Genomic DNA, 25,199 nt, shown 5'->3' on the forward strand with positions numbered 1-25,199 from the left:
TTCCAAATTTCAGTTTATTTTATTGAATAACACAAACATTAAAGATTTATAAAACAGTAACACAGGACCAGTATTTGGTTAACTGTAGTCTGTATTTTTGTCATTTGCCTCCTTTTATTAAGGTTAACAGAGGTTCACTCCCTGGTTCTCAGTCTGCCATTGGAATATTTTCTAATTCTCAGGGGTGAGAAGAGGGGAAATTTATTTTTCATCCACACCCGTTTTACGTAATCACCCAAATAGGGGTTTTGCCTTCTAACTTTGTCTTTCTCAGTGCAGTTTCTAAAGCTGTCCAGCCTTGAGACATTACTAAAAGCTTGTTGTGTTGCTAAAACCTCTTTATGTATGTTTAGTGATCATCAGTCACTCCTCTTTAGAGTAGATTACACATTGTGGAGCCCATGCTCACAGGTGATTTAACACTTTTTATTGAAACAACATTATATTCTACACATACTGTATGTTTATCATACTATATATTGAGTCTCGGAGATGGTTTTGTTAAAATAATAGAGATTTTATGAGTTTCATGTTAATTTATAAACACTTTTACACAAGACATTCACAATACGTACACAAAAGCAAATTGATAATCAAATATATTAGAAACAAATCCTGCTTCTTGTATTCAGGTATCTTTGGCAACTGGCTTACAAATTGCAATCTGATGCATTCTTAACCCTTACACACTGTTCAAGTCAAATTTATGCCAAAAGACCCTCAACACCATTCTTAAAGCCTGAAATTTTATGACTTTTTTAAAAAATTTCTTCAGCTTACACACATTTTTGAGGTTGTTCTGGGTTAAATTTGACCAAAAATCACAATTCATTGAAATCACAATGGATCTTATGTCTTCCTGTTGTAGGTAACATAATATAATGTGATTGTCAATAGTTTTCCTCCAAACAAATAGCTTTAAACCTCAGAATATGAACAGTATGTAAGGGTTTTAGAACTGAAAATCTTCACACTGCTCGGTAAAATAGCTGCATCACAGCGAATCAGTGAAAACTATGGTTTCTTCCACATTTCCTCCAGTCCAGTTGGCTGCGAACAAATTAGTCTTTGCTGTTACTGGCCGGCTGAGCTCCAGCTATCTGTTGGCCTGTGGTGCGTACAGGAAGATGGCGCTGTAGGTGGAGAGGATCTCCCTGGCCTCGGTGGTGGCCAGCTGGCCTCCGGTCCTCACCAGGCCCACGCGATCTCCTTTCCTCAGGGGCAGGATCACACTGAAGGACACCGAACCTCCACAGCCGCAGTTACCAGTGGCTGAGCTACCATAATGACCAGCCACAGGCCCTGCTGAGCTCTGCAGCTTCTGGACGCTGCGGTTAGACACGGACAGGACGGCCTCTACACGGTCACCCTGCTTTGCTGTCAGCAGTCCTGAAATCAGGTATCGGCCGTCCATTGGAACAGTAAAGATCCCTGTAGAGATGAGAAAGGGAACGATTTAGAGTTTATATTATCAATAATGTATACAGCCCGGTGATTGTTGAGTCACACGTTTGTTTGTTTGAGGGCCCTGCTCTTCATAGCCTATATGAATAACTGAATTATCTTACATTAACTGTTGATTTGACACTTTGATGTTTTAGTTCTCCAAAACTGGCTTAACATTTATCTGAAGCTGTAAATCCTTAATCCCAAATCTACAGGAATACACGCTTATTCACAGTTATAATGATGTGCATGTGATCTCCATTCATTCATTTTCACATATGAATGACACAAGTTTCTTAGAGGCCCCAATTTAGATATGATTTAAGATGAGAGCATGTAAGTTATTGAGAAATTGTTAAAATCTGTTGGTGTAATTATCATAATTTCATTTTAATATTACAGAATTAAATTCCATTTCCATTCAATCAAATGAAACCATGACTCAAAATAACAACAAATTAACAGGATCATGTTAGCTGGTTAGCATTATGTTAACTTGGTTTAGTTATCCCACATTTGAAAAACAAGGTCCTGACGATAAACTATAGACACTAAAAATGTTCAAGAAAACAAAGCAATAAAATTAATGCTATATGCAATTTAGATGTTTGTTGTTTGTTTGTGTCACTGGGGTGCAGTGGCGGAAGAAGTGCTCAGAACTTATATTTAAGTACAAGTAAAAATAGCAGCATAAAAATGCTCCATTACAGGTAAAAGTCCTGCTTTCAACAATGTACTTAAAGGTGCAGTGTGCAGAATTTAGTGGCATCTAGCGGAACAGACTTGGCAGAAATGGAATATAATGTTCATAGGTTTCATTTGTTTTAATTAGTGTGTAATCACTTGGAAATAAGAATTGTTGTGTTTTCGTAACCTTAGAATGAGCCCTTTATATCTACATGTGGGTCCTCTTCCACATGGAGGCCGCCATGTTGCACTGCCATGTTTCTACAGTAGCTCAGAACAGACAAATCAAATCCTGGCTCTAGAGAGAGCCTTTTGCATTTTTCTGTCAATGTCACACTCCCACACACTTGGAAAGGGAGGGTGAGGGGAGGGGTTTTCATTTGGTTGCAATTTGCCACTTCACCACTAGATGCCCCTAAATCTTTCACACTGGTCCTTTAAGTAAAAATATGTAAGTATTAGCAGCAAAATGTAGGAAGTATAAGACTAAAAGTATTCACTACAAGCCCCCAGGAACAGCGCCGGGCTTTAAAGTCAATTTTCACATAGTGGATACACTGCGTAATTACAACTTGACAGGTCTGACGGGCCTCAAAGGCATTTTTCCCGTGCACAATCATGGGAAAAGGAATGGCTGTAAAATGATGGATACATTTTTTTGGACTGTCACAACCCCCGCAAAATGACTCGTTTCACTATCAGAATTTGATCCATTCAGTCCGATCACATTTAAAAAGTCAAATATCTTGTTATAACATGAAAAGTATCTCGTTAAAACGATAAAGTTTCCTGTTATAACACTGAGCAAAATTTTTTTTTGTCATTTTGTACATTACTATATACTTTGTACTTGAATATTATTACTAATGCGTTAACATATAAGCAGCATTTTACTGTAGCTGGCTCAGGTGGAGCTAATTTTACCCACTCTGAATACTGTTGGGTTTAATTTTTTACTTTACTAACAAAGTAACAAGTAGAATATTTTCCTCTGAATTTAGTGGTGTAGAAGTACGAGGTAGCATAAATGTAAATACTAAAGTAAAGTACCCCATAATTGTACTTAGGTACAATACTGGAGTAAACGCACTAGTTACTTTCCATCACTGCTGTGGTATGAATTACACCAAGTGCATCATACCCTGCAAGTACATGTATCAGTCATCAGGATTACCTGTTTGGGGACTGTAGTGTCCACCGTCGTTGATTAGAACTCTGTTGAAGCGGATGATGCCAAAGTCGCCAGAGAAGGGCTGCTGTGTGAGGCCGGCGGAGAAGGAGAAGGGATCTGCAAAGGCGCTGTTGTCTACTGAAACTGGACCCAGAAATGTGCATGTAAGTGGATCAGTGGCTCATTTTAAACACAAATTATTGTGCAATTCTCACCTCGTTTAACTGTGCACACTTTTATCCACACAGAGTAAGAGAGATGATTTCCAAATTGACTTTACCTGGTGATGCAACTGGAGCTTGATGCATTGGGTTCCAAGCCACCTTGGCCGCCAACGGAGCTATAAAGAAAGTGATAAATCATAATGCATTCCTATAATCAACGCCGTGAGCCGGAGGGAGCACAGCTTTATTTTTAAAGATGTTTCATTCTGAGAGTCATTAGTGGTGTGTTGAACACATACATAGGCACCTGAGCAATGGAGCAAGTGGAGGAAATGTGTCCCCACTATTCAATTAGGCGAGCAAATGGTTTTGCTACCCCACTATTTGTCTTTTTAAAAATAAACTTATCATCATACAGTCCCCACAATCAGGTGATTATATTTAAGCAGCCAATGATCATTTTACTATTTTCAGCAACTGACAAAAACAAGTAAGAAAAAAAATCATTCTGTGTCTTGACTTAATCCAAGAGGTTAGGTGGTGTAGAAATGCAGGAAATTTGTTTTTTGATAACTAGACAACATGAACATGAACATACAGAATTTATTTATTAAATTAAATATGTGTGCATTTCTGGATTGGCAAAAGAGACGGATATGCCATTTTTCTCATCATCACTACATGTAACATTTGCCACGCAGCCCAGGGTAAAACTTTCTGCTAAGCACCCGCACACAAGCTAAATTCCCTCCACAGTCTGCCCACACCTCTTTATCTAAACACGTCCAGTTCCCACTCCCTCACACTCCCAGGCTACAAATTATTCACAGCGTTTCCACTTTTTACACCGATGTAGCAGAAGGGCAAAGCCTGTAGATGCATGAAATTAAACTTCATAATAAACTGCTACAATACCTCTACGGCCAGTTGATTGAGAATTGAAAGATGTACGCTGCAAAGGAGGATAGCCTGCGAAAGAAACAGATGACAAACACATCATGTTTTATCATTGTCTGAAGAGAAGGTCTAGTGAACACACTTGCCAGAGGTAATTGTCTGGTTTTCCATCTGAACGTTAAGGCAAAACACTGTGTCATAGTTTCCCAGAGAAGGTATAAATCAAAGCAAAACAAATTATAATATGGAGTACATCACTGTGATTCTACAAGTGGCTTTTTTGAATCGTTCTGACTTTCTGATTTTTTCTGTTTCAGGACAATGGAATCTATGAGCAGATTTATGTGTTGAAAGTTTCCTCAGAACCTTGAGATGAATTTTAACCTGCAGGTATTTGTGCTGATTGAAATCCAAATAAAACCACAAAACTGAAATAAAACCAACCAATTGCAGGCATTCACAGCCACATAATAACAAAAAGATTTTGTACAAACTTGTGCTTGAACGAAGAACAATTGGAAACTTGAAACAAATGTTATATTTAATATCAGAAGATTGTTTTGTTTTGTTTCTTGGGTTAGACAAATAGGAACTGAACAGTAACAGCAAGACTAATGTAGGCTGTTCTGTGTTTCTCTTCTGCCAAAATATGCCCATGTGAAATCTAAAACAAAGCCTTTGTTTTGTTGTTTGTCATTTTCTCTAATCTTCCTACATGCAGTCCAGTTACACTAATTCAATCCAGAACTGGCAAAATCTATGTCTCTTCTGTCCAATTTGAGTCGGCCCCCATTAAAATCCTTTTTCGGTATAGGAATCCAAAGTGCAATGACAAAAAAAAGAAGTAATGTGCATAGATAATTAAACCTTTCTTATGGGTTCCATGTTGTGAAAAAGGCAAAAAAAACAAGATTTGCAAAACAGACTGAGGCTCAATTCCAAATTTTCTCATTGCTGATTAATTTAGATGACTGTTTTGTATGATGTATGATATTTGTTGGAAAGAAGAACACATAAATAATTATGGCACACCTGGTAATGCTGGCTCAGTCTAGCTGCTGGATTTATCACAGAGTGTCAAAGTTTCCTTCTTGTCATGGCAGTGATGACAGTTTCCAATTTCAGCACTAAAATGCAAGTTACAAGTAGACTCTATGCATCAGGTTCTGATTTTGTGCCACAAATAGTTGTGTTCTTGATTTAAAACAAAATGGGACAGATTTTTTGTTGTTTATACATATTAGAAAACTTTAGGTTCATATCGCTTATAAAGGAAAACCCTCTGAGTTTGAGTGTTTTCAGCTGCAGAGTGACTGTAGCATTTGTAACCCAAATGCCATCATCACCATTAGCACTCCTCACCTGGTGCTCCAGCAAACCCTTTGACATGCTTGCTAGACGAGTCCTCAGACCCTCTCCGCACAGTCACCCTGCGGATGTACCCTGGCGGTCCTGCCTCACCGGTCTCCAACACTGGCCGTCTGGGAACGAGGGGCGGAGCTGGGTGGCCTGGTTGCTGGGGGCTGGATGGCTGGGTGATCATGATCGTGTGTGTGTTGGGTTGCATTGGTTGGCTGGGATTGTAAGGCTGCCTGGGGCTGGATGGCGGTTTAGGGATGATAAGGGGGATGTGGATTTGTGGGATTCTGGTTCTGGTTGGGGTTGAATCTGGCACAGAGATCGGCTTCTCGGGTCTTAGGGTCATTCCTTGGAAAGCAACAGTAAAAGAAAGAAAGTGGTAAGTTTATATCAATGTATTATTCATTCATATTACTTCTTTCTTTATAAATCCCTTTTCCTCGCTCACATTCACACCACATGCCTCGCTTCTCCTGCAAATTCTCACTTAACAACTTATATTCTGATGACAGGCCAAATGAGACTTGGCTTGCACTGCACCTCAGTGCTTTTTTCCCCAACCGATACCATTATTGCCCTTCATAAAAGCAAAGCAGGCAGTCAGTGTGAGTTTTATGAAACGAAAACCATCTGAACGGAAACCAGTTGGCAGGCTGTCAGACCCCCTGAAGGCACAGACATCGCCTGGGCCTTAGAGGTGAGTATAGACGCTGTACGAGTGTCCAGGGGACAAATAACAAAAATAATTACACTACCTGCTTTGTGCCAGCCCCTTTGTGTCAGACAGATTTGTGTCACACTGTATTTAGATTCAGTGAAGGGGTTTGTACATTAAGTGGCTTGTTTGGTACTTCACATACAGTATCTGTTGTGTCTTTTGAACTTTGAGGTTGGGCTGTAGGAGGATTACAGTAAAGCTATTCAGCCAGAGACTGACACATCAAGGAAATGATCACTTACATAGTTAGAGTTTGCAGGAAAGGCTCTGCTCCTTGAGGAAGCTCTCAAAGAATACAAACAGAAACAAAGATGGTGCTAGGAGGACCAATCGTGTCACAAAATACACATATGAACTATAGTATACGGAATCTAGAAATAGGTGTAAATTAATTTAATTTATTATTTATAAGGACAACACACATTAATTAACGTTTCTGTAAATGTGCCAGTGTTAGCCTGCTAGCTAATTTTCACCCGCAGCCCTTTGGCAATGTTACTGGTTAGCTGGTAGATGATCATCTGGCATAACAATCAGCCATAGATGCTGAAGCATGAATGAAACAGCTTTTAGCTGATTAGCTGATGCAAATGCCTCTTCAGTATTTTGCCTGAACAAAAAAATCCTCCTTTTACAACAAGAAAAAGAATGTACAGCCATGCTAGCAGCTTGTGAGGCTGTATTTATAGACACTGTCGTGCTTTGAGCTAAATGCTAACATCAGCATGCTAACATGCCTGCAATGAAATTCCCAACTATTACCCAACTATTTCTAAGTTTAAGAATGAAAATACATTTAAATTTATTTTTAGCATCTTGAAATGACAATCAGATATTTTAAGATATTACACTGAATTAAAATTCAACTTGTTCTGTGGCTAAGCCATGAATTCAAAAGTACCTGAAAGCAATCCTTGCATTAAAATCTGCCTGTTGCACTGAATTATGAAAGTAGTCAGCCACGCTGTCCTTATCGAATAAAAGATCATCAACAAAATTCTTCCTTCTTACAGCAAATGATACCACAAGCTACTCAGAAACCACATGTTTAATGAAAAACAAATTAAACCCAGCAATCATGTTGTACTGAGATAATCAGAAATCTCTTCCTCATTTCCTCCCTATGCCTCCATCAGGATGCTGGTTGCCTGAGTGCATATTTCCCATGAGCTCTCAGCCTGTGTCTCACTGAGGGGGCAACCACAAAGTCAAAAAAACACACAGAAAGGCATACACATACACACGAGTTCTGGTGCAACCAAGAGCATCACCAAACCCAGATGTTATCGCTTACACCATATTGAGACACTGCGGAGGGGGGGTGGTTGCGCTTTAGTTACTGTTGCTTCCACAGATTCGGGTGACAGTGCCTGAGTGTTGGAAAGTGTCTTAAAGCGTCAAGGAATATTGCAACAGACAAGTTGATCACGCAATGGAAAATGGTGTCAAGGGGCATGGCGCAGGGTGTGGCTGTTACACACACACAATAATGCATCACTCATACATTTTTCTTTTTCCCTTCCTTGCTACGCACATGGACACAATTTCATCCTCCACCCAATTCTCCTCCAGTGATATTAATGATGGGAGGTTCAAATTGTGCACTGCATGGCAAACCTCAGGGACTCCCATTGTGTATCTGGGTCCATTCTCCTCTGAAGACTTCCAGATGGGCTCCTGGGTCAGACATGGAAACACCTCACCTCACCAGCTTCACAAACCTCTCCAGGGAGATTGTTGCAGTCAAAGCACCCCCTTGGATTTCTGGTGCTGACTAAACATATACAGTGTGTGCAGCAGAGCTGAATACAATATTCCATTCTTTCCCAACAGACACCCCCTTGACTTCAAAAAGCCTTTGATGTCTTGTTTTTCTTGTATTCCCTCATCACGGTAGACAGTTCTTACAGCCTGTCTCTCCGATATAAAGTCAGAATGATCAATTGCAAAGCATTGATCCATGAAATCAAAGCATTCATTATATCCCAGCTTTAATACAACTGCCTTTTTTTTTTGTGAAGGCCTCGCCTGTCGATAGAAACTTACAGGACAGGGTGGAGGGACGGGAAAAAGAAAAGTCCTCTGGCATTCTTGGAAGGACAAATTGTAAGGAAAAAACTGGACAGAAGGGGAGAGCGATGAGGGAGTAGAGAGAGAAATTCAGAGATAAGAGAGAGAGAGAAGGAAATGACGAGGAAGTGTTTTGAGCTAGACTGGGATCACCTCCAAAAAGTGTGTGTGTGTGTGTGTGTGGTAGAAAAAAACAGCTTGAGAATCGAATGAAAAAATCTGTAAAAAAAAAAAAGGTTGATTAGTCACCGTCTGAATGAGGAACAGCACGCTCAAGCTTGTTGAAAACAGAAGCATTTTCCAATTAGAAATATTTCTATATTTCCTAACAACCTCTATTAAAGCAGTTTGCAACCCTTAAAACAGCCTCTCATCCAATTTCAAAATGACTTTGATACATCAGTCTTTCACTTTTAAATGATGTAACAGAGAGATACAAACACACTAGCTGTAGTGGCAAACCTCTGCTGCAGCAGCTGCTGTGGGTGAAGCAGTGCCAATATTTTGCAACCAAGTCACACAATTCCATTTAGCAGTCACATTGAGTAAGGGCAAAGCTATTCCAGTTAATCTTTCAGTTATGTTATTACAACACTTCATCTGTTCGCAGCCTCCTCGGGGTCTTCATATGACTGTGTGGAGAATATGAGCTCAAACACAGAGAGGAAACATTTCAGTAGGCTCTCAACCACCACCACACCCATAGAACTTGGATTTTTATGGAAATGTTTTTATCTCTATTAATACTATTTCTCTCTTTTTTTCTAATTCTCATTCTACATCAGCCAAACAGTCCAACTCCCTTTCTTGTGTTATTAGGATATAGAAAACTATAGAAACATACCCATCTCTTACAAATAATAGCTAGAAAATGTTTGGGGGTTCTTAATAAGAGATAGAAAGTGAAAACCCTGACAAATATTTTTCACAATCCTGCTGCAGTACGCACAGTTCAGTCTGATTCATTGCTGGGCAGAAGCGCAGTATAATGTTCCATGTAAGGTAATGAAATCAAATATCGCAGTTTGGAAATAACAGGCCATATTTGGCAAAGAGTGAAATGGAATACAAAATGCCTTCACGCTTTCCGTTTCTCTATCCCACAACCATTAATCCATCCACCCTCATTTTCTCCTCAGGTCCCTATCATACTATTGTTTTGGACGATGGTTTAAGAAAGGGAGGCACCAGTGATTGGGGCCCCAGTCATGACATCACAGCTGAGGGGTAGAAGACGCATCTGGTCCTGGGTGTGGAGCCCTGCTTCTCCCCTCTCCATCAAGACTGGCTCCAGCAGTGAGTCAGGGTCCTTAATGAGGACCAGACTCCACACATCAGGCTGAGGTCACCTTACGGGAATCTCTAGAGGTTGGTATGTGTAAGGAGAAAACGAGGGAGAGAGGTGTATTGTGTATGCGAATGTGTGTGCATGTGTGCACCAAGTGACTGGGAGCTGAGGTTGAGGTCTGCAGTTATGCGGTATAAGTGAAAAAGCTATGTCACGGTGCAAGAAAGACGACCTCAACTCAACATGTTCGTAAAGGAAGTGGGAAAGACGAAACAGTCTACTCGGGTGTTCTGACATTTACATAAGGGAGCAATAAGGCAGGAAACAGTGCAAGTAAGTCATTACAGTTGTTAGGAGGGGCTGACATTGAGGTATAAACTGAGCTCGGCATGTAAAAATGTAAGATTCAATCTATCTGCCCTATCCTTTCTATAAAACCAGGGAATTCTTAGGACAACATGGATCTAAGTCACAGGAAGTTTCCAATGTGGGCCTCTGCCTCTTGGTGCCGGGACATATTGAATGACATACTCAAGGCGAGCAGGAGAGGCCCTGTGAACTCATGCCCTCCCACTCCGGGAAATACCCTGTAGCCATTCATGGGATCTGATCCCTCCCTTCAAGCCCCCATGTAAACCAAGCAAGCAGAACGCATTATATGGAGGATTATCTTCAGGAAAAGTTTGTGTTTACACAGATGTTAATCACACTTGATAAACGCATATGCTGGAAGTCGGGAGGAAGCTGAAAAAAAAGGAGTGTGTGTATTTGGTAGCTATTTATCCAACTGCTAATGGCTTATTTCAGTCCCTAACTGCGCTAATGTGGGAATCCATGGACAAATGTATAAAAAATTGACTTTTTTAGTGATAAAATTGTGCCATATTCTATATCTAATTACTGTCCTGACAGTTCGATGTTTTGGGAAATACACCTCTTTGCTGTCTTGCTGAGAGTTAGATGAGAACTTTGATACCTTTCTCATATCTATGCATGTAATATGAAGCTGCAACGACCAGCCAATCAGCTTAGCATAATTTAAAGATTGGAAACGGGGGAAACAGCCAGCCTGGCTCTGTGCAGAGGTAATATAATATCAACACTGTATATATATTCTAAAGTCACACAATAATATATTCCATATGAATTGTCAGACAGAAATGACAAAGCTTTTGAATATTGGCTCCAAACTGAAACAAAAGTGTTTTGCTGGTTAAATAAATATTAATATATATAACCTCATATATGACCTTTAAGATACCCTTGATAATTCCTGCAATTTTCTTTTACCACAGGTAGCTAATGTTGTCATGAAACTATCACCAAATCACCAACTCACCTGGCTGTTTGGCCATTGCAGACAGCTGTGTCTGGAATCTCTGCAGGGAATTCTGCAGCGCCACAATGTCTGCACCATGATTTCCACAGGTGACGTTCATCCTGTTGACACAGTCCCGCAGACCACCAACATGTCTCTCCAGCCCGTCTTTCAGCTCTTTGATATTAGCAGAAACCCCGTCTAGCCTTCCACACACCTTTTCAAGTCTGGTTATGCGGCCATCCACAGCAGAAATGCCATCAGAAACACCCTGGGTGTTCTGTTTGCATTGACTCAGTTCAGATGACACCTGTTTACTGAGTGTATCAAGTCTGTTCTTTAGCTCCTCCACCTGACGGCTGGTGGCGTCTGCCTGACCACTGGGTACTGCAGGTACCCATGCTGGTCTCCCAGTGCCACTCTGCTCTGCCTGGCAGCATGTTGTGTTAATTCTCTCTACATCTTGGTTGTATTTGCTCAAGGAATCACTTAGCCCAGTAACAGCACCAGCCAGCCCAAGAACATTATCTTGGAGATTAATCAACCCCTTCTGGAAGTCCTCCATCGTCTTGGAACGTCTTTCGATCCCAGCTGACTGCCTTTCAACAAGGTGCTCCAGTTGCCTGAGCTTGTCTGTGTTTGCATTAACGTCTGTGTGTAGAATGTCCAAGTCATCCCTATACCGGCTCAGGTCCCTCAAAATGTTTTCTAGACCCTTAGATGTGGGTGATGAAGCTCCTTCACCTACAGTTATTCCTGATGCTGAACATCCTGCAGAGCATAACTCTCCAACAGTATTTACCTTCTCATCCAAAGCCTGGAGGAGGAACTTGTTGTTGTTGACTTGTGTCTGGATGGCATCCATGGAGTCCCCAAACATCCCAGGGAAGGAGTTGTTGCTCATTTCCACCAGCATGTTCGTAAACTGGTCCTCCATGCTGTTCAGACGCTCACCCATATGCTGTTGAAGTGCTGCCACTTCTTCCGCAATTGTACGGGTCAGCTTCTCTTCTATATAGAAACAGTGAGTCTCTGCATTTTGTTCCGTGATATTTATGCGTGCCTCCAGCTCCTCAATCTGCGAGCTAAAATCATTGTCTTCCTGAGGTGCAGACAGGTGCTCCAGCTCGTTGTCAATGCGGACATTCAGGATGCGGTGAGCCTCTGCAATACGCTCAATCTCACGCCACAAGTCTTCGTGGTCACTGTGATCCTTTTCTTCTTTAGATGGATCTGTCTGCCTCTGAATGCGTACAGGTCCATCTGCAGCAGCCATGTCCAGACGTAGTGCCCGGATCTCCTTTCTCAGGTCAGCCTCCTTGGTGTCCACCAGCTTGGTCAGGCTGACCAAACCTTGGTCACAGCTGTTTTCACAGGTATTCTGCAAGGTCTGAATCTTGTCATTGTATGAGCTTTGTAGCTTGGCCATTTGTTCCTCCATATTCTGGTCTAACTCCTTCTTCAGCTTCTCAAACTTTCCATCAATATAGGTCTGTATAACTTCAAACTCCGCCATGGCTGGAGTCTGAGATTGTGAGGCATCCATCAGGACACGAATCTGCCCCTCATGACTTGACATGGCTCCTCTAATGTCTTCCAAAGCTTCATCCTTGCTTTTCAGTGCAGTGTTGATATCATCCAAGCGGGCCACTATTTTTTCTATGGCCTTCTCTCCAGCAATCCCACCTCTGGTAGCCTGATGACCATCCAGCACTGCTGGGCTCTTCTCCGTATCTGTAGCTGTAGCTGTGTCTGGTGGACGGATGTTGTGGAGGAGTGTCTCCAGCATCTTCTTTGAATCTTCCTGCAGGTCTGTGCGGAGGTTGGTGGTTAACCCTGTCAAAGCTGACTGAAGATCCAGCACTGTCTGAGACAAACGCTGAACTTCACCTTCCAGAAGACGCACTTTATCTGTTCCATCATGCCTCGTCTCATGGTGCGCAGTCTCTCTCCGTTCTGGTCCTATAAGCAAAGAATTGAGTTTTTACTAATAAACACAAAGAAATAACTCTCTTGTATTAGCTTACCGTGGTCATTTAGTGGTAATAAGGAAAATTTGGTAATACATAGAAATTCAGTATGAATTGACAAAAGTAGAGCAGAAAATGGTGTCTTACTTTGTGTGTGCCTGGTTGTATGTACAGGATTTGATGGGAGGTAAGGCTGTGTTCCCTGCACTAACTGTCGGTCTGGAGGTGGTTTTAAATCTTTACAGTCCGGACCTTGGTAAGCAGGACAGCATCTCCACTCTAACTCTGTGACTGTCTTAAAGGCAATCTTGTATGTGGGTCGAAACCGAGATTGGTATCTGTAAAGCAGGGCAGAGAAATCATTACGTTTCAGACAAACAAATACCAACAATATATATTTTTATCTGGAACCGATGGCTCCTGTTTTTTGAGTTTCCACTTTCTAGCCAAGGCAAACACAGTTCCCAAAGAAACAATAGATGACATCACTTCCCTGAAGGCAGGGGTCATGTCATGCAGAACATCTGGAAAGTTGATGACTGAAACAATCATCTTTGCACATTTCCCAAATCTCACACTGATTAATACTGTTCTAGCTTGACTGATAGTAAAAAGTAAACTGAAAACTTGTGGCTGTAATCAACAAGTGTACTAAAGTCTCAGTCTGATATGACATATTATTAGGCCGATGCTGTAAATCATAACTTAGAAATGGAAAAACCCAAGGTGTCTGTTATCACTGCCAGCTATTCTTCCTTTACACAGAAACTTGGAAATGTGCTCCTGTTACCTAAGATTAATCAGTTTCCAGTAATATTTTCCACAGCACAGTGTGTGTATGTCATTTCAGAACTAACAATAATTCACACAGCAAAATGAATGAAATTGCAACACAGCATTTGCTATTACAGAATTAATGACAACTGTTACTCACCAATTACTAGTCTAGATACTCCCATTTAGACCATCCAAGTACTCCATGGGAGGAACAGAATGCTTTGTTTATCTTAAAAGTCTTTGACTCCAGATATGGGCTTAAATCATATGTATTACTTGGACTTCATTTATTATCATATCAAAGGGAAGAAAAAAGTAGAGGAAAGAAACACCCATACTGACAGAAATGCATGACATACTACAGTAAGTTCAGAATATGTTTAACTATCACATCTTAAAATGTGCACCAGATAAACACATAGTTCCAAAAGTTTGGACACACCCTCCCATTGTCTTGAATGAAAAAATGTCTCCAAACCTTTGACTGGTACTGTATGTCTAGTGTATTTATACATACTTAGATTACACACTGAGAATAACTCTTATGCACTGCTCACAACTGTTTATCTGCAGACTCAGAGCCCCTGAATTCACCTTGATTGAAATTCCTTGTCCCTTGATGAGCATTCAGGTCTATTAGTTTTGCATTATGATAATGACAGCTATAACAGAACATTGAGTTGTATTTAGGGACAGAAACCTGCTAATGATAAATTAACAGCTGCTCAGCCATGTGCAAGAATTTGATAACACACATTTAAACACTTGATGAACTACCACAAATAATTTTAAAAAGGATTTGTCAGAAACAGACTTGTTCTGGATGTGTAAATAATTTGATTAAGTAAAACACTGATGCATGGAGCCAGAGAAACTCACAAAGTGGTAAATAAAAGAGGCTAAACTCTAGGAACTCTGGCCTAGATTCTATTCTATTGACTAATTGGCAATGACTCATTTTTTTTATTTATTCCTGACCATGTAAACATTCATGATTTTGGAATGTCTGCAGTCTCTAGTAGAGTAGCTAACTTAAATAGATAAACCAATCATAGGCATAAGTATGGTTTGTTATCATGTACTGTATTTTTTGCTAAAAGTTTTGCAGGTATGTTGCTGTTGGCTAGCAACCTTTGTTTAAACTTGAAGGATCATTTAGGATAACTAACCTTGACTATGGTGTACCCTTTTTCAGCTATTCCTCATTAGCTTGAGGCCACATTTCCTGTTTTAATCAGCCTGATTCAGTAGGCTCATTAACTTGCTGAAAACTCAGTGCCTTTTAGGTTCAGCCAGTGAAGTTTCTTTAGCCACTGTGAATATTTCTGCCTCCAGTCACATTTTGTATCAGAACTCCAGCCTGTCTCATGTAGCCCACATCAAAAGATGCATCCTCAACCCTTCCCCCTTTTGCTCCTTGGATGCTCACGTCACTTGTTGCTGGCAGTCGGGCTGGTAGGCTGGGCAGGGGGCCATCACGGGCTCCTGGAAGCTCTCCACACCCCCCTTCACGGCGCAGCTCACGTTCTTGTGCACCACATAGGCGCACCAGTTCCTGAAGAGAGAGAGACAGAGAGCAGAGATGAGCATACCTATAATAAATATTGTAGAGGAATACTGTACCGTGAAGATATTAAAGAAAATAGTTATGGAATTTTTAGTGACTTGGAAATCATCACAAATAAGTCCTGATGCTTCACTGAGCTTTCTCTAAAGGGTGCGTCATTTCAGTGATGGCTTTCTCTCTCTGTGTGTTTTTCTTTTTCTTGCTCGCCTATTTTAAGTTATCAGTGGCCAGCTGGAAATGCACTAATGCTTTCTTGTAGATTCGAGATTGGAGTAATCAGCGACATACCAGTGTTTATCTGGATCTTATCACCTTTGGCAACACTCTCAATCTCGAGCCAAATTTAGTCACAGGCTGATAAAAGCACAGTGTATGTTAACAGGCTATATATGACTGTAAGAGGTTAAAAGCTGCCTCGATTTGAGGTCATTCCGATCGATGAGAAGTTTGAAAGCCATCGCCTTTTATTGGCAACTGCGTAAGTTTTGCCAAACAAAAGCGCACAAGGAAAGGTGGGTTTAAAGGAACGCCCGAAGATTGACCGAGGATTTTAAGACAAACAGAAAAGCTAAAATGATTCGCCCATAAAAAAACAAACCAAAAAAAGGTATAAAACCCATTACTTACCTATTTCTGTGTCTGTGTACCACTCCAGTGTATGCTGACCCGTGGAACAAGTCGTAAGAGGAGGGAGACCCGTAAGTAAATTGAAAGTTCAAAAGTAGTGTGAAAACTGTCCACCACCAGTCCATCTCTCCATGCCTGTTATTCATATTTGACAACAGTCTTAAAATAAATATTCCTAGCATAAGAAAGAAGGCTACTCTGTTATTATCATGCGCGACGTTCCCAAACACCAAAGTCACATTGTCCCAGTGACTGATCCAACTCCAATAACTCAAGTTTGGGGAAGTCCACATTCACTGCAACTCCCTTGGAATGACGTTCAGGGCCCACACCCTCCTCCTAAAAAAATTCAGGAGAGGAAAAAAACTTCCCCCCAATGCCCTTTAAAAAAAAACAACAAAAAAAACTTATAGCCTAAGAGGTGTTTTTGTTTGTGGTAAAGTTTAGTTTAATTGTGTTCTGCTTTGAAGTGTTGGGTCATTAATTACTGTAACAGGCTCAGGAGATGTTTGCACCAAAAATGATTTGGGACAAGTTGATTACTTCTTTGTCAGCCAACAGCCAATAATTCACACCTCACTGATGAATAACAGGGTAATGTCTTTTGAATGCAACCTCCAGGGTTGAAAGCTGTGTCCATATAATGGTAGCGTTGATGATATTCATGGCCAGGGATAACAGTAGTAATTTGCATTCTTTCTGCCCTGTTGCTGAATGGGGATAAAGGGAATACTTATTGTGCAGTCTCTTCTTTCCTACACACCAACTTGAATCCCTCACCTCTCTGAGCAAACTCTACTACTTTTTAAGCCAAACTGAGCAATTTTGTTGAGTGATATCTTAACGTGGATGGAGACAGAAAGTAGCACATTAGTTTCATACGAGCTACGATTCACAGCACTCGAGGCAGGAATTCTTTGTCAGTGCTTTAACACAGTGTGAAAGTGCGAGGATAAGGATGAGGAGAGTTTCCATGCACACGGGTGGTGCTGTGAAAATTATTTTTGTGAGATGGCCTTAAGCAGTTTCCTCACCAGTTTCCCAGGGTGCTGTCGTGGGGCATATAGAAAGGCTCTCTCCTGATCAGATACATACTGCCAGTTAACACAAAAATGATTACGGGAGGAAAGAAAAACAGAGAAGGAGACAGAAAGAGATGGATATTAAGAGTTAAACAGAGGCAGAGGGAGAATGCAAAGTGCTGGATGTGGTGTACAGTAATGATTCAGAGGGATGCTGTAAAGCATTATGGGAGAACGTGATGTATAAACACACATGTGGACACACACAAGTAACAGCTCCTCCCTCATCCAAAAGAACCTTTCATCATTTAGCAAGCTTCTTTTTTTTTTTTTTTACGAACTCTCTCAGACCATAGATACCCCTTCCCAAAATACGACTGCACTGTTTCATCAGGCAGGGAGCGCCGGATCGGCCAAGTGTGAGATGATGGAATAGGTTATGTAAGTGGATGATGTTTGCAGGGATTTGATGGTCAAGTTTTAGTGTTTAATCAACACCAGAAACTTGAGATATCATTACCCTCCACACCCTTCATCTGCATGATTCTTGCTGCAATTACTGACATTTTCATTGGTTTCCTTTAGTTAATTTCCCCCCTCACTTTCTTATATTAATTTAACTTTAACCAACAATATACTATTAACTAACTTTACCATCCAGTCTATTAAGACAGTAAAAAAAAGAATATTGGTTTTAGGATTCATGTGAGTCATATTTCTGAGTTTATGGGCTGTTTGTTTGGTCTCCAGAAGAGGGCAGCACAGCAGCAGTAAAGAAAGCAAAAAGCTCATCTTGTAGTCATGGCAATTCCTTGTCCAAAAGTGTTGGAGTGAGAAAAGGACATTTCATTACTGAGGCATCATGAGAGCCCAAATGTCCCCAATTCCATCACCTCGCCATGCTATTCTCACATCAATTATCTGTGTTATGCACCCTGAATTCAACATCCTTTTATTTATAGCAGTGCATTCTGGCAGAATTTTGTTCCCTATTTTACTAAATCATTATCAACCATAGTCTATGTCTGTGTTGTTATTTGTCACTGATATTATAAACATGACCATTTATAGCTTACTGTCACCAGATGTCATTGCAATGATGACATTATCAAGCCACACACCTCACACCTATGTGTCCTGCTCAAGTTAAAAATAGTCATTAACTTCCTATATGCACTGACATTCATGCATAATGGGAAGCAAGATGAGTCATGACTGAAGGAAAATACCAGCCCATATCTTTCAGTTTGAAAACACAACCACGATTTCAGCCGTATAAATCCAGGGGACGTTTCCTCGTTTCACCTTTCTCAGATCGATTTCTTTCTTTTTTTTTTTCGACTTTGGAGAAGTTGGGAGACTGATTGGAACTGGAATAGCCTGCATTGAAGAACTGGTGAGGATCCTTTGCAGCACACAATGAATTTGTCATTGAGACATGCACTTTGCAAGGCCACCCCTTACTCACTCGAATCCTTTAAATTCCGTGTGCTCCCACTCAAGCAGCGACCTTGATCTTTATGTTAAGGTGAAATATTAAATGTGCTGGTGCACCTGAGGGGGGGTGGGAAGGGGAAGGGGAGGGGGAGGGGGGGCTGCTGCCAAGCCACACAAAGCAGCTTTTTCTTTAAAAGGACTACATGGCTATATTGCAGAGCATTTACACCACAAAAGCCCTGGTATACACTGCCTCATATCAAATTAAATTCAGCTAACTGTGCATGTCGCCACAATGTGGATTTTAAAGGCTTCCTAACTGTAAACGTGCCCTTGCAAACTCATAAAACCAACACAGGCTTTTTGTGTCACCCGGGGAGAGCGAGTAATGCTGCAGAGATTGCTTTCATTTGGCAAGCAACAGCTATGCACCACGCATATTATACTGTACCATGATATTGCTGCACTGTGACTCTGAGTGGTGGAGCCTAGGCCTGCACACACTGCCCACACAGGTACTGTTCAAAGTGGGGTCAAGGGGCTGCCTAAGGGTGCTGCGGTGGGATCGTTACTTCAATTTCACTTCTCTCTCCTTTAGCTCTGCACAGTGAGGCAGATACTATGAAATGTGTTTTGATCACATACAGTTTTTCAAGTTATCCATTAACTGCAACATATCTCTGAGGTGTTGTGAATTTTAAAATCTTCTTCATCTGAGGCCCCAGGTCTAGATCATCGTCTGGAGATTTAGGAGCTCAGTGCATCCCGCTCCTGATGTGACGATGCTTGATTAATTTGTCCCTTCTAGATACATACCCTACAATACCAACACACACACACACATACACACATTTTATGGGATGATGAAGCAGCTCAAAACTCCTGGTCTCACTGCACACTGTCACACCTACAGTACTCTCAGAGGTTTTTGAATCTGCTTTAGGTGCGAGGAGGGAAGCAGAAATGATGATACCTTAGAGAATCGACTCTACCAGATTGTCTTCCACCATCAGCTTCAGCTTTATCCCTCTTGTCTCCCCTTCTCTCCTCTCCCTTTTTGTTCATTTGGATTCTCACAATGAAAAAAAAAAACTTGACAGAGCTGTCGCTTTGTAAGTCGACTGATTGAAAATAGCACCCTAATTAGTCGACCTTTCCATTATGTTTGACACTTGCATTTGTGGGAATTTAGCTGGATGTATCTTTTTAGGCTGTTAATTGGCATAATACTGTAAATAACCTCATTGAGATCAGGTTGCTGGGTATTTCTTGTTTTGCTGAAGAAAAGGCATTATGGGTATAATTCACTACAGTGTCATGACCAGAACATAAGATTAAGAGAAAGTTCAGACAAATGTCATGGTCAGAGACAGACGAGACAGACTTGAAGACAAAGGAAGAGATGAAGTTGCCTGTTGTGGTTGTACACAAATTACGCACCCGCCCACCCACACACACACACACACACACACACACACACACTGTCTCCCCCCCGTGTCTATCACACATGCACACACACATGGACATGTGCAGGCGGACACACACAGCAGATTAGGAAAGCTGATTTATTGGTTGTAAAATGTTAATATAGCTATAAGCCGTGCTCATGAATTGTTAATTAAGGCTGTGACAGACTCGTCACCTAAAATGTTAATGAGGTGAGATTGCGTCGGGGCCGAGAGGTCTCTGTGAGCTTCTGAGCAAATACAACAGATGAGCTGAATCCACAAGACCCCCACATGCTATAATAAGAAACGCTAAGGGCACCTGAGATGGGTCATGCCCATTTGGCTATAGAATAATTAAATTTATGAATGGTGGTGTGTGAATTAACCGTTGTGATAGTGAAAGGGAATGATAAATATGATCCATTTTTACCCTCATTCGTTCTATATCTGTACTGACTTGACTCATCAGAGGGGGAAGAAGTAATCAGATCCTTTACTTGAGTAAAAGATGAGTATCTAAGATAACATAAGATAGGTTAAGATAAGAAAGAACTTTATTAATCAGCTGATTATTTCCTTGATTAATTGTTTTGTCTATAAAATGTCAGAAAATAGGGAAATAGAGCTGTTTTAATTTCCAGGATCAAAGGTGAGAGATATCTTGTTTTGTCCAACCAACAGTCTAGAGCTGCAACCATTTGTCGATTAATTGATTAGTCGACTGAAAGAAAATTGATTGGGAGTAATTTTGATTAAAGCAAAAATGCCCAATGTTCTTGCTCCTAGCTTCTCAAATGTGCTGTTTTTCCTTGTCATATTTGACAGTAAATTGAATACTTAAAGGTTTTGGACTGTTAGTCAGATAAAACAAGCAAGTTGAAGACATCATCGTGGGCTCTGAGAAATTGTGAATGCCATTTTTCCACTATTTTTTTAACATTTCATTGACTAAACGATTAATAGAATCGTTAGTCGCAACCCTACAACAGTCCAAACCCCAAAGATATTCAGTTTTCTATCATGTATGACAAAGAAAAGCAGAAACCAGGAAATTGTTCACCCTTTTTGTTTAAAGCTAATGTGTGAGATGGATACTGTTGGGTTGTTTATCCAAAGATTCTCCATATTTGATATGCTCATCACATATTTTATTTGAAAAAGCTAACTATTAGCTCGTAAAAGGTCGTGGACTGAAAAGTACACTTCCCTCAAAATTGTAGTGATGTCTAAGTATAAAGCTGCAGTACTCGAGTAATTGTAAATGTACTTTATTTTCCACTGTCGCCTTGTATCTATTAGGAACAAAGCCTTGTTGCTTCCTAACAGACGCCTTTTTGACTTGTCAAAATGTCTGCTGTGAAAAGGGTCAATGTCATATTACAAACTAATTGTACACAGTACAGTATACTAATATTTTGGGTATTCTGTTTTTGTGTAGTTTGCATACAAGAAATCAATATACCTACTGTTTTATATCAACAATAATGTAATGTCACTGAGACTTTAGAAGGCTATTGCCAATCAAATTTCACAAATATAAGCAAAACAGTATTAAAATATTATATTGTATTTATAAATGTTAATGATAATATCAATAATTGCAGCTGGGAGCACCACCTCCTGTAACTCTTGGAGGGGGTGTATCATGTAGTAAAGAGGGTTTATCATGTATGTCTGCAAAACTGCAAATAGACCCCTCTCAACCTAGGGGTCGGGCCCCTCCAAAGGGACACCAGATAAATCTGAGGGGTCGTGAGATGATTAATGAGAGAGAAAAGAAGAAAAAACAAATTTCTGATACACAAATCTGTTTTCAGTTTTTGGGCTTTTTCTCTAATCTTTGATTTTTGGTGAAATATTGGGTCATTTGAACATTTATTGAAATGAAATCATGTGAGAAGTTTAGAGGGAAAAAACTTTGGTGGAGCTATTAAAAACTCATAGACATCTGAAATGTGACCCAGACTACACACTGTTTTATGTAAGATGTCAAAAGCCCAAAAGGTTGGAAACCACTGGTTTCATCTTTTACAATGTGTTGTATTTTATAAGCTTGTTATATTATCCATTGTGTAAAATCTTCATCTGAAAAGTAGCTAAAGCTGTCAAATAAATGTAGTGGAGTGGAAGTAGCCTATAAGGTGGCATAAAATGGAAATACTCAAATAAAGTACCTCAAAGTTGTACTTAAGCACAGTACTTGAGTAAATAGTTACTTTCCATCGCTGACTGTATGAGTCTACAACAGTCAATAGCACACTCAAATGTCACTTACTCTTTTGAATATACTGTACTTTGTCACACTCTGCTCAGAACTAGTATGCAGAATGAAACTGCGACAAACTGGCTGTAACATGCATTATATCTAACGCACCTTTCTGCAGCAGTTCACTCTGTTTAAACCCTCAATGCCCGCCCTCTCTGTTTGGCCAGGCTACTGCTGCACCGCTTATTAGCTAACTTTGCTATCTCTTCTACAAACATTTTGCTGCTACCGCTGTTGTCAATAATGTAGCATTTCGCTTCAGGACGGTTTTGTGGAGGAATAACATCAAAGTAAAGTTTTCCTGTCATGCTGCCTGCTGCTTCAGACTACAGCAACTTTTCTCCAGGGGTCACTCACTGCTTCACTTCCCCCTGCTAAGGTAGGTGTGCTAGCTAACCTGGTGCTAACATATACTGTATATTGTGAGTGATATATTGGCTTTGTTCTTTATAAATAGTCTTCTAAAAACTAATTTTTAGATATCGCAGTGTCATGCTGAGAGGCGTGAGCTGCTGTATTTTCGTTTAGTAAATGTTTTGGTGTCTAACTTACTAACTTGGCTGCTAATTTTGTTCTGCTGAGCAGATGTGCAGCATTTGCATTGGTATTAGCTAAATGTAATTTACTTTATTGAACTTGCTCAGCTTATTCTGCCTTTGGTTGTTGTTTGGCATGCAGGATTTTATGCTTTCATGCTGTTTATTTAGATGGTAAATGCTCATGTTTCAGTTGGATGTGGTGCATCTTCCACCTGGTTGTTGCTGCTGGGTTTTTTTTTTAGGGTGGTTTTCATTTGGCCCACTAGTAGAAGGTAATTGTTTATTGGTTTAAGGCAGTGTTTCTCAAACTTTTTCACATTAAGGACCCCTAAACTGACACAAATTAGACCATGGACCTGCATTTGATAACATTTTGTCCCAGTCTCCCCGATCTGATAAGATTTTTGCTTTTAATACAAAAAGTGTACGAAACTCATGACCAAAATAGTTATACTTCTGTCACTGTGTTACTTATGGATGGAATTACTCTATAGTGAAAATAAATTATTCCCCTTTTTACCCTGGAACTCCTTTGAGAACCACTGGTTTAAGGGATATCAATCAAATCTTGTTCACATAACTTTTTTTTTCCTTGTAATTTTGCTTACTGTGAAACTCAGTATGGCTTTTGTCACACTCTTGATCACACACTTCACATTCAGCAAGGCAACACAGGAGTATTTCATCTCAAAGCAATGGGATTATGTGACTGCGTGCTGCTTTATATCACAATTACATGATAACTGCTGAGCTCTTGTTCACTCAGCTTCACTCATTGGCAACATTAAGCTTGTAACATGTACTGCTGGTCATCTGCTGCTTATCAACGCTGCATAACTTTTCATAATAAAAAGATTGTCTCCTCAGAGCCATATACTGATGATTTTTTGGATGCGGAAGTGAATAATGTAATGCCTGCTGTGGCTGATGTGTCTTTGCCTGCTGCTGCTGTAGATTTCTGGGTTTTAATTGATCCAACTCAGTTCATCAGGTGTTTTACCCACAATGGCTGAAGGTGCTTTGTCTGGGAACGACTACATGTCAGCTGTTGAAGGGAAAAGTCAGACAAAAGATTTGCACATTGTATTAATAGCTCCCAGTAATTTTAACAGAGAAACTTTTTGACTAACTAACTCAGATCGTCATCAGGCATAAACACACCAAATCTACTCTGACAGGAGCAATCAGAGCAGTGCTGGCTAGCACAAAGCATGAAAATATTTACAATAACAAAATAGAAAAGATATAGAAGAATATGTTGAATCTACTACACCACTAAAATTCAGTAAAATACACGAGTCACACAAATGATCCAAGATAACTGATGAACATGGAAGTGCTAAATAGAGAAAAGAGAAAGCAATATTACATTACTCCTCAAAAGTACAAGTACAATCAGTACAATCAGCAGTACAATCTTAGATTTAGATTTAATAGATTTAATATTAATTAAGGAAGATACATCAACAGGTTTTCACTCCTGGTAAGTAGAGCTGCGATGATTGGTCGATTAATCGATTAGATGCTAACTATTAAATTAATTGCTGACTATTTTGATAATCAATTAATCATTTCATGGTTTTATGATAGTAAACTGAATATCTTTAGGTTGTGGAGTGTTGGTTGGGACGAAACAAGACATTTGAGGACGATATCTTGGGCTATGGGAAATATAATTTTTCATCATTTTCAGACGTTTTATAGACCAACAACTAATCGATTAATCGAAAAAATAATCAACAGATTAAACAATAATGACAGTTATCATTAGTTGCAGCCCTACTGGTAAAACATATAAATTATCCAAAAAGGAAAAAATGTCAGTCATAGTTTTCCACGACATGTAAAAGTATTTTGGACACACTAAAGGCCAAAACACACCGCCGCCGAATGGTGCGCATCAAAACAGCTGCCTCTATTATTTCCTATGTACAACCCCCACACTGGCGGCGGTGTGGGGGTTGTACATATACGCACACCACCCCGCAGCACTTCTCACCACTGTCCTGTTTCCAGCGCCACTGTCAGAACGTGTTTTTTTCCAGAGAAAAAGCTGTTTTGTACTTCAATACAATGTTGACCCAACTACAGACGTTATTTACTAGTTTGTAGCTTGCTTTTCACTGTAGTTTTAACCGTTTCGCTTGTGCTCATATCTACAAGGCAAAAATGAATTAATTGTTGGATCTGCTGCTTTCCAAACATAATCTCACTGCTGAGATTTTTATTTTTTTCAAGATTTTAATTAAAAATAGACGACTACAGTGGGCAACTCACTCAGAACTGGAGTTATATCCAGGTAACTACTATATTGACACGCTGCGGCACAATGCTTCCTGTTGGTGCAAGGGCCGGCACTTGACGCATGTCATATGACGCACCGCAGCGCTGCAACAGCAGTGTGTTTTCAGCTTGACGTAGCAGCTGC

General features: G+C 40.2%; 1 protein-coding gene across 1 annotated transcript; it reads right to left on the reverse strand.

Annotated features, from left to right (window-relative positions):
- Positions 1-412: 412 nt before the first annotated feature.
- emilin2a (elastin microfibril interfacer 2a) lies at positions 413-16,327 on the reverse strand. The gene is made up of 9 exons (XM_042429932.1): positions 16,060-16,327; positions 15,295-15,420; positions 13,236-13,426; positions 11,140-13,080; positions 5,728-6,072; positions 4,384-4,437; positions 3,585-3,644; positions 3,308-3,448; positions 413-1,431 (listed from the first exon to the last, which is right to left on the reverse strand). Exons 1-9 carry the CDS (start codon positions 16,239-16,241, stop codon positions 1,097-1,099), a joined length of 3,375 nt encoding a protein of 1,124 aa, XP_042285866.1. The 5' UTR covers positions 16,242-16,327; the 3' UTR covers positions 413-1,096.
- Between the last annotated feature and the right edge of the window lie 8,872 nt (positions 16,328-25,199).

This window comes from Thunnus maccoyii, chromosome 12 (assembly GCF_910596095.1).
Source record: "Thunnus maccoyii chromosome 12, fThuMac1.1, whole genome shotgun sequence".
Classification (NCBI taxonomy): Eukaryota; Metazoa; Chordata; class Actinopteri; order Scombriformes; family Scombridae; genus Thunnus; species Thunnus maccoyii.

Bases quoted from the DNA above. Each gene is read 5' to 3' on its own strand.
- emilin2a (XM_042429932.1), bottom strand. From the start codon at position 16,241: ATGCTAGGAATATTTATTTTAAGACTGTTGTCAAATATGAATAACAGG. The intron at 3,449-3,584 runs GTAAAGTCAATT...TTCTGGGTCCAG, and splicing joins AGCTCCAGTTGCATCACCAG to TTTCAGTAGACAACAGCGCC. The intron at 1,432-3,307 runs GTAATCCTGATG...TCATCTCTACAG, and splicing joins ACACTACAGTCCCCAAACAG to GGATCTTTACTGTTCCAATG.